At 45.5% G+C, this 19,243-nt stretch overlaps 7 protein-coding genes across 7 annotated transcripts; 3 read left to right on the top strand and 4 right to left on the bottom strand.

The window, feature by feature from the left end:
* Positions 1-15: 15 nt before the first annotated feature.
* L199_000788 (uncharacterized protein) lies at positions 16-2,128 on the bottom strand (the record flags this gene model as incomplete). Its single annotated transcript, XM_064886547.1, has 6 exons — positions 16-556; positions 644-878; positions 967-1,227; positions 1,309-1,370; positions 1,436-1,777; positions 1,866-2,128. The coding sequence occupies 6 exons, from the start codon at positions 2,126-2,128 to the stop codon at positions 16-18; spliced, it is 1,704 nt and encodes a 567-aa protein (XP_064742619.1).
* A 956-nt stretch (positions 2,129-3,084) lies between these two features.
* On the bottom strand, positions 3,085-5,452 carry L199_000787 (uncharacterized protein; the record flags this gene model as incomplete). Its single annotated transcript, XM_064886546.1, has 7 exons — positions 3,085-3,234; positions 3,291-3,578; positions 3,643-4,718; positions 4,775-5,065; positions 5,131-5,167; positions 5,225-5,312; positions 5,385-5,452. The coding sequence occupies 7 exons, from the start codon at positions 5,450-5,452 to the stop codon at positions 3,085-3,087; spliced, it is 1,998 nt and encodes a 665-aa protein (XP_064742618.1).
* Positions 5,453-5,877: 425 nt separating this feature from the next.
* Positions 5,878-8,297, top strand: L199_000786 (uncharacterized protein; the record flags this gene model as incomplete). Its single annotated transcript, XM_064886545.1, has 11 exons — positions 5,878-6,174; positions 6,235-6,406; positions 6,487-6,564; positions 6,627-6,672; positions 6,742-6,895; positions 6,970-7,090; positions 7,182-7,267; positions 7,332-7,446; positions 7,577-7,724; positions 7,832-7,913; positions 7,992-8,297. 11 exons carry the CDS (start codon positions 5,878-5,880, stop codon positions 8,295-8,297), a joined length of 1,605 nt encoding a protein of 534 aa, XP_064742617.1.
* A 2,137-nt stretch (positions 8,298-10,434) lies between these two features.
* L199_000785 (uncharacterized protein) lies at positions 10,435-11,701 on the top strand (the record flags this gene model as incomplete). The annotated part of the gene is made up of 3 exons (XM_064886544.1): positions 10,435-10,519; positions 10,585-10,794; positions 10,875-11,701. 3 exons carry the CDS (start codon positions 10,435-10,437, stop codon positions 11,699-11,701), a joined length of 1,122 nt encoding a protein of 373 aa, XP_064742616.1.
* A 286-nt stretch (positions 11,702-11,987) lies between these two features.
* L199_000784 (uncharacterized protein) lies at positions 11,988-12,456 on the bottom strand (the record flags this gene model as incomplete). Its single annotated transcript, XM_064886543.1, has 2 exons — positions 11,988-12,083; positions 12,160-12,456. The coding sequence occupies 2 exons, from the start codon at positions 12,454-12,456 to the stop codon at positions 11,988-11,990; spliced, it is 393 nt and encodes a 130-aa protein (XP_064742615.1).
* Positions 12,457-13,742: 1,286 nt separating this feature from the next.
* L199_000783 (uncharacterized protein) lies at positions 13,743-14,402 on the top strand (the record flags this gene model as incomplete). Its single annotated transcript, XM_064886542.1, has 1 exon — positions 13,743-14,402. The coding sequence occupies one exon, from the start codon at positions 13,743-13,745 to the stop codon at positions 14,400-14,402; it is 660 nt and encodes a 219-aa protein (XP_064742614.1).
* A 453-nt stretch (positions 14,403-14,855) lies between these two features.
* Positions 14,856-17,978, bottom strand: L199_000782 (uncharacterized protein; the record flags this gene model as incomplete). The annotated part of the gene is made up of 3 exons (XM_064886541.1): positions 14,856-16,940; positions 17,001-17,826; positions 17,902-17,978. 3 exons carry the CDS (start codon positions 17,976-17,978, stop codon positions 14,856-14,858), a joined length of 2,988 nt encoding a protein of 995 aa, XP_064742613.1.
* Positions 17,979-19,243: the final 1,265 nt, after the last annotated feature.

Genomic DNA, 19,243 nt, shown 5'->3' with positions numbered 1-19,243 from the left:
TATCTACTTGTATCACTAACCCTTCACACACTCAGCCAGAGCTTGCATATGACTTCCACCCGCTTTCCCATTTTCATCCTGGTTCATTGACCATACGAACATTCCACCTACTTTCGACTTGTACTCCTCGCAGATCGCCTTGTTATCATCTGCTGTAGTCCATGTCCAGAAGACCTTCTTGGCTTCGTCATACCAGGCATGAGCCTTTTCAGCTTGGAAGGCCGTTTGACTGTCGTCAGGTTTGTTTGCCCAAGATTGTGATCTCATCTCGGCATTGATCGCGGCGTATTCACCTAGACCTTGATCCAACTCGGCATTGTATCTCAACCAACCAGATTTACCATTATCTTTACCGCCAGTTTCGAAGAAGTCCACTCCTCCCATCGGACATCCAATAGGTTCAGAGGCAAAACAGGTCTCGGTGAGAGTAAAGTATTTGGCAGTGTTGAGGAAACCGATATTAATCTTTTGCAAGTCGATTCCTACACCTTCGTAGAATTTCAAGGTGTCTTCAACGACTTTACCACCTGATTGATGGCCTGTCTTGGTATCGTACCTAACCATAATCATTCAGGATATATTCTATAATATTATAGCAAGTGTACTCATGATGGGTGGTAGAGTTGGGCTGTAACAGACTTACCTGTTCACGAAATCATAAGCCATGACATTCCACATGTCAACCACGTCATTGAGTTCACTGAAAGTATCCGAAGTCATGGCGTCCACGTCCATAGCGCCGGTAGTAGGACTCTTTTGAGTGGTTCGTGAGCCAATGGCTACACTGAGGATACCATCGGATTTGATTTCTTGAATAGCAGCTTTGAGCTGTTTGACCATTGAGACGAAAGCCGGTTGTTGAGCGGCAGTAGGGAATTCTACAATAAACATAATAGAGTAGTATCCAAGAGTATGTTAGCAAGTTAAGTTTCCAACTCAAAGGTGAAATCATGACATAGGACTCACCCCAATCAAGATCCAAACCATCGAGGTTCAAAAGTTTGACTACACTTTGAGCGTTTTGTACAAACGTCTTGATAGCGGCTTCCCCACCATCGGCAGCAGTTTTGATCGGTTCGTCCAACCCCCATCCACCCAAGGCAGCAGTGACTTTGACGCCAGAGCTCATACCCCTAAGTGTATCAGCGGTAGTAGCGTCAAAGTTACCGTTGGAAGATTCCGCGAAGGAGGCGCTGGATGCACTCCAAGAGCTCATGTCGATGAAGGCTAATTCGAAAAACAATCATCGTCATAGTCAGCGATCGGGCATTGTATTGGGACTGATCCATGTATGTAAGAGTAGCTTACATAAGATAACATGGGTGATGCCGTCCATTTGTGTAGCCTCAACTCCACCAAGATTGGAGTAACTACGAGATGGAAGCGGATTGCGTCAGCATGTGCCATACAGTGATATGATCGTAGGTGGACTCACTTCTCCCAATATCCAACAAATCTCGTACCACCTGGTGCAGAACCTGAAGAGGAAGTGGTGGAGTTAGACGAGGTAGTGGTATTACCAGATACTGTTGACGAGGTAGGTACAGAGGCGGAAGCTGTTGAAGTAGCTGATCCCGCCACAGACGAAGCACCTGACTCTTCAATGGTGGAGGAAATGGCACCTGCTACTACACTGGTTGCGGTAGGTGATGATCCAGCAACCGAAGATTGAACAGAACTACCGAGGGGTGCACTATTGGATGGGAGTGTGGGGATGGCGGATGGCACACTTCCGCCGGCATCGGTTTGTACGAGTGCGACTGATCCTGCGCCGTAGCTATATATGTACACTGATGATCAGCTTGAAGTCCAAGTGTGATTGCCCTTACCGAGGAATATGACGGTGGGGGATTGACTCGACTCACCCCTCTGGCCAGACACATGGACCGCCCGGTGTACCATCCTTACAGACGGTATCTCCCTGACATTTATATGCGTTTCCGGAGGCGTCGGTCCAGTCCTTCTCACCAGAACATGTATAGCTGAACCCAGATGATCCGCCGCCTCCTGCGACAGATCCTGTAGCGCTTGAAGCTGAAGCAGATTGAGGTATGGGTGCAGGTGCACCTAAAACACTCAACGTACCGAATAACCCCAATAGGGCTGGATAAGTTGTAGTCGATCGCATAATTCGTTAGTATGTTTCTTGTTCAAAGTATAAAAGAGTGTGTTACGTTTGCTCGATTGGTGTGTGTAGGTTGCCCGTAGACAAGCTGAAAACAATAAAGACAAAGGACCTGCTCTGTCTTTAGAGTTTGATATCGGAGATGATCGCGCTAAGTCATTGATATTTCAATTAGCTAGTAGCCCCACTACAGTACAGTACCTCGTATAGAAAGAAGTGACTTACACAAAAAGATACAAGGGGAATTTGTCGATGGGAAAATAAAAACAATTAGTCAATCATTGTCAATCGATTGATCAGTATTTATATGATACTCGGCAATCGAGTGAAGTCAGTATCAATCGTAATGAATCAGTTCATCCCAAAGGGAATTCCTTTATGAATTAAGGAGATAATTGAATGTCACAGTAGAGCCAAAGGAAATTATCCGTTTTACGATCTTTCTTTCTCCCTCCCTCCCTCTCTGTCTCCCTCTCTCGTACACACGGCGGAATATCTCATCAGTATTGAAATTGATAATCATCCTTTGATGTCCAGTTGATTGAAGGATAGGATATGAACCACATTATATTGGGGTTCCTCCTTTCCTGGGTTGGTAGCGATGGATATCCCCGTGATGCGCAAGGAGGAGTCGATCAATCAATCAGTTCATCTTAAGGTAAAATTATTCATTCCAATGGTATTAGTCGTCTGGAACGACCAGCAGTGAGTATAAATACCATCTACGATGCCGGAAATATCGTCGGGATCGGTCCTCGGTGAGGATTCGTTCTTCTGCTGTATGTGTGTGTGTCAGTTTTGGCGCCAGTAAAGTTAGGTGAAAGGTACGTTGAGACGAGATGAGACAAGATAGAACGCGATCTGTTGAGCGTTTGATTGATCTTTTATACAAAACATGCTATTTGTGAAATATTTGATCCTGGCTTCCTGTCCAATCAATTCCACCAGTCATTCGGTTTTTATTCCTCGTCGTATCGTTCTCCTCTTACAGGTTCATCTTCGGCCATCATCTCCACTTCTGGCGCATGACTTCCAACGGGTGCGGTATACCAATTGATATTGATCCCTGCTGATAGACCAGTGATATCTTTCGTTCCCAATGCCAGTACCTACAGTTATGAATCAGTATCGCATTTCCAAAAATTCGTGTACTATACAAACTCACCTTCTCAGCCATATCTCTAGCAGGATACGTCACTCTCATCCCACCATCTACATGTTCCGTCACGCCACCTTGAGATTCGTACCATTCTTGAACTGCTTTTCGTCCGTGTTCATTTGAGATGCCTTGTCCTGATATGGTGATTGTACGAGATCGATTATCAAGTCGCATTGGACGAGGAGGCCCTCCACGCCCTCTACCTCTACCTCTCGGTCCATATCCTCTTCCTCTAGATCCTCCGCGAGAGTACGGCGAGAACCGTGCAGATGAATTGATACCGAGTGTATTTGCCTGTTCATTTCATTTCGTCAGTCCCGTCCATACTCATATGATAATCAATGGACACAAAACGCACTTTATCTCTCAAAGCCGATAATTGGGCACTCAACTTCAACAACTCTGCCTGATCTTTACCCTCTGTAGTTTCCATACCATGTTTCGCCAATTCCCTATCCAATTTCCCTTTCTCTGTCAATTCCACATCCATACTTTCCTCTTTCGGTGGTGGATTGTTAATTTGATCCAATTCTTTATTTATCTCTTTCAATCTACCTAATATCTGTACTTTCTCCTCTTTACTTGCATTTTGAGTTTTACTAAACAGCACCTTCTGTTCCGCTATCAACGTCTCTTTCTTTGCTCTCTTTTCCGTCGTTTCTAATTCGGCCAAAGTAGCTTTGAGTCTACTTTCCGGTCCTGACAATTTCACTTTAACATTCCCCTGTATCTCTTGTCCCTGTCCACTCTCTAGTTTCTTCATGTTGGCTAATAGCTCGGAACTTTTCTCAAGGGCATCTTGACCCGCTGATCCTTTACCTGGAAGAGGTTTGTGCCATAGTACCTTGACGTGTCGAGATCCAAACACCGCCTGATCAGATTTCCAAGCTTGAAAAGCCTGTTGATTATTTTCGAAACTTATCAGAGCCCTCTTGGATTTACCTTCGATAGCTACGTTGGTGACTTCTCCGAATTGCTGGAAGTAATCTCGGATAGCTTGGACGGTGAGATTAGGCTGAGGGATATCGGTTATCACAAGTGTGGTGATATCTCTAGTTGAAGGTGGACGGTTCACTCCCATATATTCACTTGGGATATCTTTGGAGTGATGACCGCGTGGGAACTGATTAGGTTGTCCGGGCATAGGGGGGAATGGGAACGGGAAAGGGAAAGGCATTTGTTGTTGAGGGAATGGGTTTCCTTGGTTAGGTCCCGGTCCGAAAAGATGGCCGTTACCATTTTGCTGATGAGGTCCTCCCATACCTCCTCGCCCTCTCCCACGTCCTCTTCCCATACCTCTACCTCCTCCACCTTGAAATCCACCCATCATCTGCGGAGGGAATTGACCACCAAACATCATGTCCGGTGAGGGTAGTATCATATCGTCCGAATGCTCATACGGGCAAGCGGTACCACGCATGCAGAATCCTTTCTCTACACGACATCTCATCAGCCGTTATCGGTAGGCAGGAAGCTAGGATTTGACTCACCGTGATAATCGAAACATTTTCCTCTACGCCTCGGACCAGCTTGCGCGTTCCCCTGCGGTGCCTTTGATGCATCGCTCATCTCCACATCATTATGTTGGACGACTGGCTGACCATTTTGTGGAGGGCGGATAGTCGATGGACCTGCTTCAGGTTCAGCTGTAGGTGCGGATACTTGTGGTCGATAGGATGATACGATCGCTGGAGCCGTAGGTGCTATCACTGGTGCTGGGGCAGGAAGATAGGATTTATTCGATAGAGTCTGAAAGAGGGTATCGACGAATGTTCTGGAATCTGAATATGGTTTACGCCTTAGTCCGGCGAAAATATGCGATAGGTGAGCACAGAATCGGACTTACTGTCTTCCAAGAAATCCTCCAATTCCCTCGATATAAACTACAAGTCAAACGATTTAGCACGACCCAGCAAGTCTGATCCTGATCTGATACTCACCACTTTCCATTCGTCCTCCGCCATCACCGCATCGTGCTTCAGCAGAGCGATGATATAATCTGACATGACGATTGGGTCCGCATCACATCTGCACAATAGGGTCAATCAGCTCGATGTCCAGAATTAAGAGGAGAAAGGATGTCTGCTCCCAGATACTGACAATGGCTCGATGGTCGTCACTAGCCACGCCTTGAATTCAGCAGTATCGACAGCGTCGTTGAAGGGCATTTTCAGTAAGAATCTGGCTGGTCAACAAGCTGTAACAGCAATTCCTGCTTATCCTTGACGAATGATGTTCAATATTGACTGTTCAAGATCCAAGAGCAGAAAGACGAGATTCGAACAACTGACAATTAGTACCACTCCACATCGAGACACCATTACATAACACATGTTAAACGGAGGGAGCAACTAATTTCTTGATCGATCAGTCTGATCGGTCTAGAGTTCTAACCCGCGGGGGATGGGTTCCTTTGATCCAGGCACAACGCGCGTTTTTTTCGAGTTAGATGGCATCATAGACGGTTGGTGGTAGGGCGTACAAGGTTGTTGAACGAGTGGGCGAGTCAATGAACGATTTACATTGATGGAGACAGACTGTCGATCATCGTCCATTCCTGACAGTCTCAGGCACTCCACTCGAAGCCAAAAGGATGCCGCTCACTCAGAGGCAGCCATCTCCTCTACCTCGTCCACTCACAGGCGAATCCTCCTCCACTCAAATCGACACCTTAAGAACGTCCTCACCAGCCTATCTTTCCCCTTCAACACCTACCACCCCGACTCATAGCAAACACCGAACGCCTGTACCCTACGTCAAATTATTGCCATTGCTTGTACAGAGATGTGCGGAAGGTCTGACATATGCAATCGTATTTCCCTATATCAATCAGATGATATTGGATATGGGCGTCGAAGAGAAATCCGTTGGTGTGTGGTCTGCCATAGCTGTGAGTGGGTTCTCTATGAAAACAGGTAGGACATCGGCTGAGGTTCATGTATACATGCAGGAATCAGCTATGATGGGCACCGAAGCTATTTCCGCACCTTTCTACGGTCCATTAGCAGACAAGTACGGGAGAAGACCGGTTTTGATTTCGCTCATGTCCTTATGGGGGGTATTTGGAGTGGCATTTGGGTTCTGTAAATCTGTATGGAGTACTATCATCCTCAGAGGAGCTTGTGAGTGATTACACCGACATGACTTTCCCTCCCTGATATAGCTGAAAGGAAAGATGTTGATACCATTACCATACTTGTAGTGGGCCTGCTGGCTGGATGTGGGGTGATATCGCGGACGATGGTCGGAGAGCTCTGTGATAAGTCAAATAGGATACAAGGTGAGCTATGTTTCATTATACTTACGGATAAGGTCAGGCTGATAGTATTTGCGTTTGTACAGGTTTTGCGGTCTTCTCACCTGCTATAACAGTAGGAATGACCCTAGCGTGAGCTATCCTCTCACTGTCGATATTACGTTCTCGCACATACTTATATGAAAAATCTCTCTGCCTTAGTCCTGTATTAGGTGGATTTTTAGCGAACCCTTCTGGACGTATCCTACCTACTTCCTGGCGGTCGTTCGCAGATTACCCTTACCTTTTACCATCGCTCATCACCGGTCTAGCAGCAATCGCATCGGGTGTACTGGCCATTATCCTCCTTCCAGAGGTGAGTTCTGAGTGATCCCAACATTATTGCAAATTCTAGGGGTATAACTACATCTTCGTTTCCCCATGACCTAGACTTTACAGCGGTCGAAGACAGCCTCAATATCCCATCGTGATTTAGAGAAGAGCTCGAATGATGGGTTGAAAGGGTTATTAAGATATGAGCCATTTCAGAACGTATTGCTGTTGTATGGGAGTAGGTTGTCTCCTTCTTCTCATTTCAATCTGATTGATATGGTCTTTGACTGGATGATATAGTGATGTAAGCTGACACTCAAGGTCTTTAGTGAACAACGCGGTGATGTTCAGTTGGGAAGCCATTTATCCACTATTTGGATTTACCAGCAAGAATCTCGGTGGGTTGGGATTATCGGTAAGTGAATCCCTCAAAACATCCGACATATCCCTTACTGATATCTGACCTATGTATCGCACAGACACAAGCCCTCGGTTTGGTCCTTGGTTTCTCAGCGGGTCTATCGATATTCATGACCATCTTTGTATTTCCACTACTACACGGATCGTTATCTGAATCAACATGTCTGAGACTCTGTATGTGGTCTGTCTTCTCCTTACGTGGAGTCTCGGAATATCCTTTCTTCTCGACGAATTCACAACAATAAACATAAATCAAAGGCATGAAACAAAGCTAATGCGCTTTCCTGTATGTTTCGTTGATCAGGTTTAATATCTTACCCTGCGGCTATCATCTTCTTCCCTATATTATGGGCTATGAGTTATCCCTATTCAGGCGACGACTTACCGATATCAGTCTGGATCGTAATGTCAATTCAGATGATCATCAGGAGGATAGGAGATTTTGCAACTACGTGAGTCACAAGTCAACCCAATCAAGTCTCATGGTGAAATGTCTCGTATGGTACCAGACAAGATAACGCTTACTTGCTGTGCCTTTTTGACCGATTGGTATGTTTAGTCAACTTGATACGTTGGTATTGGATTCGATACCTGGTCCAGAACATCTCGCTTCTGCCAATGCTATAACCTTCAGTATAGCGGTGAGTCGATCATCTCTCTACCAGTAGCCAAGATCCTATATCACTCGAGTTAAGAGAAGGCTGATTCGCGTGGGATAGGCCATTGGTAGAGCATCAGGACCATTCGTGATATCTTATTTCTTCTCGTTATCTACTCGGTTCGCCTCGCCATTCTCACCTGGTCGACATCTCGTTTGGATTATCTTCGTACTCATCTGCATACCGTCTTTGTACTTTGCTAACAGACTTTTGAACGAGAGCAATACCGACAATCCAACGAAAGTGGAGGGAAGGGAAGAAGAAAGGTATGAGTTGATATCGCATAATCACCATGAGCAACAGGTCAGAGGAAGTAGCAGTATAGAAGTGCAGGGTGAGGATGCAGTAAGATATAGAGTGGTGTAATCTGAAATGTATCCCTTGTATCGCCTCTTTGGCTTTGGACCTCGCAACAGCAAGTCGTACATGAAGCATCGTCACTTGACGTAAGTGGACCTTTTTCCGTCGGGCAGGTTGATAAATCCATCCCATTCCGGATCGGCCATAAGTGGACATACCACCTCTGACACATACATTTCAGTGTTGAAGTCGATTTCGATCGATCCGACAAATAGCATAAGCAAGTCGTTTTTACGTCCGAAAGGAAAATAGGTGAAACATTAATTGTATGAAACAGAAACAGAAACATGGCCGCGTACCACGTAACTACTTACCAATGTGATGCCGCATATACGTCATTTTCCAGTAAACATAGCTTTTGTACTGTGCAGAATTTGTATTTGGGTCCGAGAGTATGATACTACCATGATACGTACGAGATTCCAAGTATACATACAACAGGACAGCAGGAGCATTTCGGATTCCGAAAGAAATCGCAGCTCAATCGAAAAAAAAAAATGTCGATTGTTTGTCAATTGACATCAGTGGCGTAAATCTCACCAATCAGCTCACTCCGGATTCAGCATGCTCTACTCCCTAGTAGGTAAAAAGGGTCATACAGTGTAGCTTAACCCCATGCTTCCACATGCTCCGCCTCTTCATAATTGAGTCGAACCATAAGCATGCATATACGAAGGCGTTGGGCTTGTTGTCTGCCACAGTACATGCAAATCTTGACGTCTTCCGATATGACGATAGATGTTTCACCTAGGAAGCAAAAGGACGTCTCTGTTGACCGGCTGGTCGCATGGAGCAACTTCGGAGTTGTTGTCTTGAGTCCGAAAATGGACACACTGTATACAGCACGTCAAGGTATATTTTACTTCCGAATGTAGCTCGTGGCAATCAGCGTGCTTGTTGTGTAATAGCCAGTTGTCCACTATGAACCACGGTGAGTGTATCGTATGAGAGTCGTCTGGCGTGACAAGGGAGAAACCCGACTCAGATGTCTCGTGTGACCTGACGGTCTCTTCGCTTTGGCATGAATGGAGTGATAGACCTGCCAGAACGTGGACGTGAATGCCTGTGACTTGTGACAAAGTGTCTGAGCCCTATGTGCATAATCGTCCAATCCCTTGAAGCACGACAACGTGTTTAGAGATGTCTCGGACCAACCTTGTCCACACTTAAAAAGGGAAAAAACAAGAAACGAAAAATTTGATCAAGTAGGAGAAGCGTGTGCAATAGCAGGTCTCGTCCCTTTTTGTCACCTCGGGGTTTAATGAAAGCGGTAACTTTACTGTGCTGAGCTAACAAGGAACGGAGAGGGTTAATAACGTAATACGTCATCTCGATCATCTAGCCCGGTAACCCCCAGGAGGGACAGTATCTGTGTACTCAGTGCATAATCCCTCTCACACACACTCTATCCTCCCTCTGTTGTGTGTTGGGTAGTACCTCGGCACTCTGGTGGCTTCCCCTGCCATCTTGTAGGGGTTTCCCAGATCTTATGCAGCCTTCTTTCGACTATGAGGCTAAGAGCGCGATTGCCTTAAATTCCATTGCTTTCGGGTAACTTATCCCTATGTCTTACCCTGAGCCGACATCCTGGTCATTCCGTAAGATACGGGAAGCGACGATCAGCCCGGGATCCATCTAAAGAAAACCTCGAGGATTACCCAAACATCCTTGAGCAGTACGGCATGGGGGTTCCGATGCGAAGATGAACCGTGCTTCCGGACGGGTTTAATCGAGGTATGTACTACCCGTAGATCCCTTATCTCTTCCGTAGAAGAAGATCAAAGAAGATCGTAAAATGCAGAATGCCGTCACGCCCGCGAGAGTTGCGAGGGGGTGAAAGGGTGATGATGCTTAATGTGATTTTGACTTATAATAAGGAGTTAGTCCGACAGGGTAGTTCCGGCTCCCGCTTCATATATTATATATATGAGAATGAAGAGGCAACTCATACGCTCTGATCAGGTCAACAAATTCAACAGATAAATTTTACCATACAACTTAGCACAACACATTGCTCCTATATAAATCGACATTTCACATCGTATACCTACAGTTCACCATCACATCTCTTGTCTGATATACGGTATAAGCAAACTCGCCAAATCAACTAGGCACAACCCACCACCGTCGACACCTCATCACCATGCCAGGCAGATTTCTACTCCGACGCGCGCAATCTACCTTTCATCTCGTCCACCAGTCCAATGACAGTCCCAAGCTCAAAGACAGTAAGTTTTGCACATGACTTGACCGAAGAGACTATCATACTGATCGTTCCTGTTGTCTCGTACAGAATCAGAACTATCTCAACCTACCAGATCCTTGTCGGATAGTTGTTTGGATGGTATACCCACGATAGCATGTACGACTGGACCGACAGTTCTGCGAAGCGTGATCAATCCCAGCTGGAAGCCCAAGAAAGAAAGAAATGTGAATCATCTAAGATGCAATACACTCTCTGAGAGGAGGAGGTTAGTTGAAGTTGAAGAGGTGATCCACGAGGGTGAGTACTATTGGTATTCTGCACTAAAATGATACGTACCACGCATTTACTGATGACTGTTATGTGTATTATTCCTGTAGATTTGGAAATTCCATTCGAACTCGATGAGAACCTACCCACCTGTTCTTCATTCGCTTCACCCGCTCATTCATTATTGACCACACCGACATTTCCTGGTTCACCTACCGTCAGTGATCCCCTCGACTTCGGAAGTTTCGACTCGGAGTGCGATCACGAAGGATGTATCGATCCATCTTTATGTTCAATGTCTTATGGGTCTTCATTCAACCTTAACCCAGCTTCAAGCTCTCGCTCGTATATGAGTAAAGTCCAATTCGCGAACTCGCCAATATACCAATACCAAGAGGAAGAACAATGTAGCTGGGCATCATCACCTATCTTACCTTCGACACTCGCCTGCGGACGAAAAGGAAGTGACGACTCGACTTCTTCCCAAAATACCGACTCAACTTCCCACTCAGATCTGGTCAGCGACACTCAGTTTGAACGTGATCACGATGGTCTATCGAATATACTCAGTGGATGTGGAAGTTTGATAGATGATCACTCCGATTCATTCTTACAAGCGACATCAACCTCGTCACCTACTTTCTCATTATCTTCACCATCTTCACCGAATCAAGCTCATCAGAGACAGTATTCATCATGTTCTTTCTTACATGATCGAGCTCAACAAATGAAGATCAATCAATCCAGCTCTCGATCGTCAAATGGCATATCACCCATCCATTCGCCAAGGTCGGACGAAAATACAATAAAGAGCGTGGGGTTTAAACCTTCTCCGCCTCAACAGGTTCAAATATTACTCGAGCAATCCCGATTATCCCTAAGTACCAGTAGCAGTAAAGGTCAGAGGAGGTTGAGTATGATAAGAGAATTGGAGTAGAGAGTAGGGAGCAGAATAGAAAACATTCTTTAACGTAATGAATATTATGATACATATTGTACACTTGTAAATTAGATATATTGGGTTGTAGAGTTTATCAGTTGTATATGGAATATATCAGTGACCCCATTGTCTGTTGATATGCACATTAGTTCCAGTGTACGCACATTCATTGGCAAAGACCAAGGATAACTCTGGGGACCCTGCCAACTCATTTATTGATATTTATCATTTGTGTTGTCCTATATACCGCTGCAGATTTATGTTTATATTGACGACTTTGGCCTTACAGCTTCTCAGCAAGAACAATCAAATTCTTCCTCAAAGCACCTTTCGCATCTTTCCTTACCAACTCCTTTTGTTGATTGGGTGTAAGACCGGTCTATCAATTCGTGCAAAATGCTCACGTCAGCTCATAATGCACATCAGTCTTGCACACCAACACAATAGTGACTCACAGCAACTTCAACCTCATCTTTCTTCAACGCCTCGATACCTTTCTCAATAATCATAATCGCGAATTTCCCCTTTGCGCTGAGTCTATCTTGGTCCACAGCAGAAGGCGATGCCTTCGCTTTCGCCTTTTTGGTGGGAGAAGGTGTGGTGGATCCGTTCGAAGAGGAGGGAGTTGAGGAAGTGTTGGATTTAGATTTCTTCGGTTTTGGTGTTTCCGGGGGAGAGATCATGGGCTTGGTATCTTCACCTTCTGTTTCGGAGTGGTAGAGATCAATTTGGAGTTCTTTTTTGACTGGCATGGTGGGTAATCTGTGGGTATGATATTGTCAGCTTCCAACAGGATTGGTGTGTGTGACGTTGTGACGTTGTGACGATGTTGGTGAAATACTTACTTTTCTATCGATATGTATCTGGCGTGAAGTTGATAGATGAATAAATCCAATGCTCAAGGTATGTATCTGGATTGACTTTTGATGAAACAGACAGAAGAGAAGAGAAGAGAAGAGAAAGCAAAATCAAAGAGCTAAAAGTGAATATGGTACGTCTGGAAAGTGGATGTACACAACATTTGTACATTTACCAAATCTGATCATTATCGGACGAGTCTACGAGACATTGGATATACGCAGTGATTTTGAGGGTCGTCAAGCAATCAATGTTATGCGAAAAGGAAGAATCTTTCATCTCGTCAGCTCGTTCACCTGTATCGGCAGTCTGGATGTGATAGCAAATTGAGACTTCACCTACTATAGTGTTATATCTTCATTTCCAGGAGGAACAATGGTAGATCTCAATAGTATTGTTCTCCCGTACCACCTTATGTAAGGTTTGGTGGCACTCAACTGACCCAAATGCTCGGTAGAGTGTTACGACCGGTACTATAGGGATGACCGAAACCTATAGTATGGTGGACAATGATGATTAAAGTAGTAATTAGAGTTTATTGGTAGACGGACAGCGATTGTATTATGTTCGAAAAGTCAATTGAATGTAACTTAAGATATTTCATCGATGGGGGGAAAGTACAGACTGATCTACAAAGTTGGTCGCTTATATACCTTTCAGAATATCCTCCGGTAGTGACTTCGTCGGTATTATCGGTAACGATATTGTCGGTGACGGTTATATCGCTAACGGTAATGTATTACGATAATAGCTGTGGCGGTATTACCTGTGGCGGCATTGTATTCTGATATTGTCGTGGATTACATAAGGGTCATGCACTGTGTGGTGACGGGGCATGACAGTAGAGTATGATCTGTCAGTGTGATTGCAATCTCACAGTACGGTACAGGCATGTTATTGTGGATGTGCCACTTTCACTCTCTCGCTGTCTTGAGCTGACTTTTTCCATCATCACCTACTTGATCAAAGGATATCATCTCCGAAGAAATGAAAGGTTGATATGGAGAGTGGCCATCATATGCGAGCAGAACGCTTCATTCGTACTTATCTGAATGACCCAATACAATCTTCACCGTTGATCACAATTTCTTTTTTCTTCTAACAAACCATCAAAGCCCACTAGGTTCATACCACATTGTTATCCATTCGGACTTACAAGAACCCCATAGACCATTGAAACATGAGTGACGACGGGTCGGACGGTTCCGACGAAAGCTCTTCCAGACCATCCTCTTCTCGATCCAGATCACGCTCACGTTCAGGTTCAGGTCGATCGTCATCGTCCTCAGGTAAAAGTCGGCGAAGTGCTGGTAGCAGTCGAGGTAGTGATGGTGGAAGTGGTCCTTCCTCGAAGAAAAGTAAAAGTAGAAGCATCGACGCAAGTAGTCAATTGACCAAAGCTGAGACATACCTAAAAACCATCACCGATGAAAGTATTCAATGTACCGATTTCGATACTGCTGTCTCGGCTGTGCGGACCTTAACGGATATGTCGACATTTTGTGAAGCGTTGAAAGAGAAATGGATGAAACAGATCAAAGAGCTGAGACAGAAAGAGGATCGGACCAAGAGCGAACATGAAAAAACGGTTGAAAGTCTAATCAACCCTAGTACGGCTCCTGCTTCCGACACAGTTAGTACAGCAAGTACGGATCTTCCTTCTGAAGGGAAGACGGTTGGTACGGCTAGTGCGGAAAGTGCCAAGGCGGATGAGGGGATGAAGTCCGAAGGAGAGAAGGAGGAGAGCAAAGTTGGGGAGAAGAAAGATGACGGTGGTGAGAAGAAAGAGGAAGCGAAGAAAGGTGAAGGTGGCGAAAAGAAAGAGGAAGAAAAGAAATAGGTGATCATCATAACGAGTATCTCGGCAGTAATCCAAGTACAGTACAGTGAATGTGCAATATGCATGGATTCAGAATGGCAGACATAGGGCTCACCGGCTGGAAAGTACTCGTACTGTGCTTTTACCTTCATGCAAAGTCAATTTGCTTTCTATCCAAACGTGTATCATGTAGATCCTATCATATATCATATCATCACACACATGTATATCATATACTATAAAGACTCAAATGGTATGTTCTCTCAACAACAACTTGGGTGGGTAAATTATACTATACTCGTAACTATAACTACGATCCAAACGAGGTAAGGCAAAGCAAAGAAGAGACAAAAGATATAATAGTACATTACAAGCAAGAACTTGGACGCAATTCAATAATTCAGAAAAGAAAAGTGTTCGGTATATAAAGTGGAAATGATGAGGAAAGATGGTATGGTATGGCCAAAAGATCAATTACAAACTAACGTCCCTTCTCTTCCTTGGTGATCCTCCACTATCCAACAACATGGCATATCTCGTCGGATCAGTCGAAGGCATAGGCGATCGGATCGATCCCGAATTCGTACTGTGCGTTGGCGATCCCGTCAAATGATCTTTCAACCTATCTAACACACCTCCAACTTCCCACATCGGCGTCGAAAGCAGTGCACTAGCAGATGGAGGTGGGAGAGCAGGTGATCCACCAAAGAACATTGGTGTCTTTGATATACTAGGTGTGCGCAAATGCTGCAACCTCGGTGTCTTGTCGGTCGCAGCTGATGATCGACTAACAGGTGTCTTCGGTGGAGCTCTAGGTGAGTGATGGTGGGCAGCCTGTTTAGACGGAAGATAGTCATCTTCCTGAGCTAACGTCCTAGCACGAGGCGGAGCCTTAGGTTTGAAGTCGAACGCAGCATCCAACATCGGTCTGGCAGGCGATGACTCCCGCGAGTGATTCTCGGCCATATCATCGTGCGTCCACGTCTGCTGCAGTGCCGATGGATGGTGGGTTGATCGAGTGATGGTAGATGGCATGGGCGATGAGCCGGGAGAAGAAGAAGTTTGGATAAGAGCGGGAGTTTTGAATGCACTTGACATGATGTTCTTGTTATTTGATACCGGTCGTTCCCTCTCCGGCGTAATGAAAGAATCATCCAACTCTTTGATTGACACTGATGTTTCTTGTGGAATAGGATGTATCGGTGCGAGGGGTTCTGCCACTCTGACCCTCTTGGTTGAAGTGAAAACATTATCATCTTCAACTTCGAGTGGTCTCCTCTTCTCCTTCCTTTCGAATCGAGGTGGCATCATCATACCATTGCGAGCCATCTGTTCATCCCGTTTACGGACAGGATCAACAGGGGTGACATCCACAGGTGCAGGATCGGGAAGTTCAGCTTCGATCGGTAAGAATTCACCTTCATCATCTTCCAATTCAGCCGATTCCGTCGATTCCTGTTTGTTCAGTGGGGGTGGTTCGAGTAACTTGAATGTCACTTTCGGTGTAGTCGATTCATCCTCAGCTTCCGCTATTGGTGTTGACGATCCTCCTAAGTCTAAATCCTGTTGAGATTCGGTACGTTGCATTGGGAATTCAGTCAACATCGAGGAAGTCCTGATCATCTCCGTCGAACCCTCATCATCATCTTCATCCTTCGCCGCCAACTTCCTTCCCTTCTTTCCCTTCTTGGGTACATAGACTCTTCCTTCCCTAGCAGCCTTCTCCATCGCTTCATTCTCTTTCGCTTTCTCGTGCAGGGTCTGTCGACAGACCGCATGATGGGGGTGAGAAGGTGGGAAGTTCTTGATGAATTTGTCTTCTGCCGGCCAGTGACATTTCTCATCTTCATGAATGATCCATATACCTCCTTTACCCGGTGGGAACATTTCCGTACGAGGGATAGTCTCGAACATCTTGTGTATCGAGAGATTATGTCTGACCGAGTTTCGCCAAGCTCCATCACCGTTTTTGAAGAAAGGGTATGCCGTCTCGACGTATCGGTAGATATGCTCCAGCGAGAGACCACCAGCTTTACAACGGAGGATGGCTTGTCCGATGATACATGCGAAGGACGGACTGGGTCTTTCCATAGGTCGAGGTCCAGGAGGAACACCTTCGACACCTGGATCTTCAGCGACTTTAGCAAATTTGGCAGATGTTCGTCCACCAGTGGCAGTTGATTTAGGTATCTGTTTGATCATTCGAGGCATTTGACCAGAGTTTCGTTTCTCCTCGAGATGCATCGTCATCATAGCTCGAGACGCAGAAGGACCACGGGTAGGTGAATCATGCTCATCATCACTGCTATCGCCATCATGTTGCTTGATCTGATGGTGAGCCGACCGAACACTGATATCACTCATGCTCGATATGCTTGAGGAGGTAGTGGCCGTGGACGCAACCGAGACGGCTGACGAATGGATTTGATTGTTGTAGCCGAGTTTGTTGTTCTGCGGAGTGATAATATGTGCTTCACGGTGAGGTGAGAATCGCTGAGGATAGTTGGGAGCAGGTCCAAGTGCACGAGCCGGAGAGATACCTTGACCAGTAGGGTTAAACTATAGTTGAGCAAGTCAAGTCAGCATTAACCAGCATTACCGTAGCGAATATCAACTCACAGCAGTGTCATAAGACGACAAATCCCATGAGATATCCATGTTATCAAGTGCAGGAGGTAGTGGGTGCATTTGTTGCCTCATCGATGGACTACCATTGGCGGCGGGCGGAACAGGGTCGAAAATATCGCCACCGATATGAGGACTTGCCGAGCGAGAAGGACCATGTAACGATGCATGCCTTGATAATGCAGTTGGTCGTTGAATTTGACCTGGCATCGATTGTTGACGCTGAATCACAGCTGGTCTTCCTTGCTGAGCGGTCTGCCTTTGACGTCCAACAGGTAAGGGTTGTGGTTGTTGATATTGTTGGTGATGTTGGTGACCGTGGCCTAACAAAGGCATTGTATTATTCCTGTGTAGTGGAGGTGCCATTCTTGCCATGTTCATCTGATCTGTAGGAGATACCAAATGATTCTGTTGAGCAAGTTGCATCTGACCCATACTTGGTGATGCCGACATTTGACCGTAGGCTTCGAAATGAGCTGGTAAGTAAGGTGTCGTTTCCTCTTCAGGCAAGAATGGCGAGGGGCCTAAATCGTCAAATCCATTTGCGGGTGGTGGGGTAGACCTCATTGGAGTCTTATTTGATCCTCTTCCATTGATAGCCATGACATTCCCTGGATGACCATGCATGGGAATCGCTATCCTTCCTTGAGCTACCTGATGTCCTGCATATGGTGTGATCATCTGACCTTGAATCTCTCCTCCGTATGAATTATAAGGCTGAATGTAGCCATCCGGAACGATCTGTTCGTGGGTGTAATAGATGGGTTGATGGGATGTCGAGGCTGAGGGAGTAGGTGAAAAGGTATGCACACGTCCCATTCTACATGATTCTCGATATCAGCAAATAGCAAAACGGGAGGCTGTCAATGCAAGAGTGAAGCAGAATGATACTCACGATTCACCACCCATCATATTGGTTGATCCTGAACCAGAAGGTCTTTGTGATGATGATGATGAAGTCGGGCGAGACATGGATTGATTTGATTGAGAGTGATTATAGAGTATGAATGTGAGACTAGCTCCCGATCTTTCCTATTCTTTGCCGTCAAGGTTCACTCTTCTTCTTGGTGTCGTGCTTTCTCTCTGAACGATTGACCCGACCTGCGGGTGACAGGGCTTGCTGTATTGAATCTTCTTCTACCAGATGAACATGAACCGAGACACTTGAGTCAATTCGCGATGAACTCTGAAGTATAATTGATGACTATGATCACTTACTAAGAAGTCACGACAGCACTCTATTATTCTAATCCTGATAGATGTAGAGATCTCTTCTTCCTTTCACTTCTTCATGTGTCGATCAAGATAGTCGCAGTGACGGTGGTCGCGTTGAAAGAAGGGTTGGAGAATGGAAAAAGTAATGTTCGTTGCAAAGTGATAGTAAGGGCTACAGTGGATGAGGAGTGAAATGAGGAGAAGGTAGGAAAAGTACGAATGGATGAGAATATCAAAGTGAAAAAGAGATTCACGCGTCCTGAGGTTGTGTTGCCGGTAGGGATGTGCACGTAGGTTGTGTTATATACCAAGGGGTTACAGTGTGATGTCACTTGCGCTGAACTGTCCTTTCGTTCTCTCTACGAGGGTGATGGGAACGATGTAGATGATGGAAGTGATGATACAGGACGAATGCGAGGTGTCAACAAGACAGATTGTAGAAGGTGCTCAAGTGATGACTGAATGTGGTCCAGTACCGATGGTCTGAGAACATGCGTCTGAATATCTGAATGTGATCCTCTTTTCGCGTTTTCCATTCCATTTGATTTGCTGTGTGGTGGTGTGTGTCTTTGATTTTACGCGACTGTTCTTTGGACAAAATCCACTTTTCCCAATCTGGTAATTGTGCTTGGCAGTCCCTTTGATCCGCGTCATAAAAATCTCAGCATCACTCGGCGTTATATGCTGTGGCATCACCCGGACTTGCACTTCGGACGCGTCTGCCTCCTAAAATGAATTTTTCAGGTGCTTAACAAGGTTTGTGCTTTTGTGAACATTAAAAGATCTTATGGGATAGGATCAATGATGGGCGGTGGCTTGGGTTGGAGAATCCATCCCACCAATTCGGGTGGAGCGAGAAAGGATGTACCCGATTATAACCATTTTGCAGCTACAGATTGCAACCAAAAGGCAACGAATGGTTGCTCTCAAGACATGCGGGAAACTATACTCCTGCAACAGACTCTTGTTCGCTTTCCGTCAATTTACATAAACCGTTCTTTCTTTTCGCCTTGTATGGGACG

The sequence above is a fragment of the Kwoniella botswanensis genome, chromosome 1, assembly GCF_036426115.1.
Source record: "Kwoniella botswanensis chromosome 1, complete sequence".
Lineage (NCBI taxonomy): Eukaryota > Fungi > Basidiomycota > Tremellomycetes > Tremellales > Cryptococcaceae > Kwoniella > Kwoniella botswanensis.
Note: the sequence above shows the minus strand (reverse complement) of the source record. Positions and strands in the feature narration are given on the sequence as shown.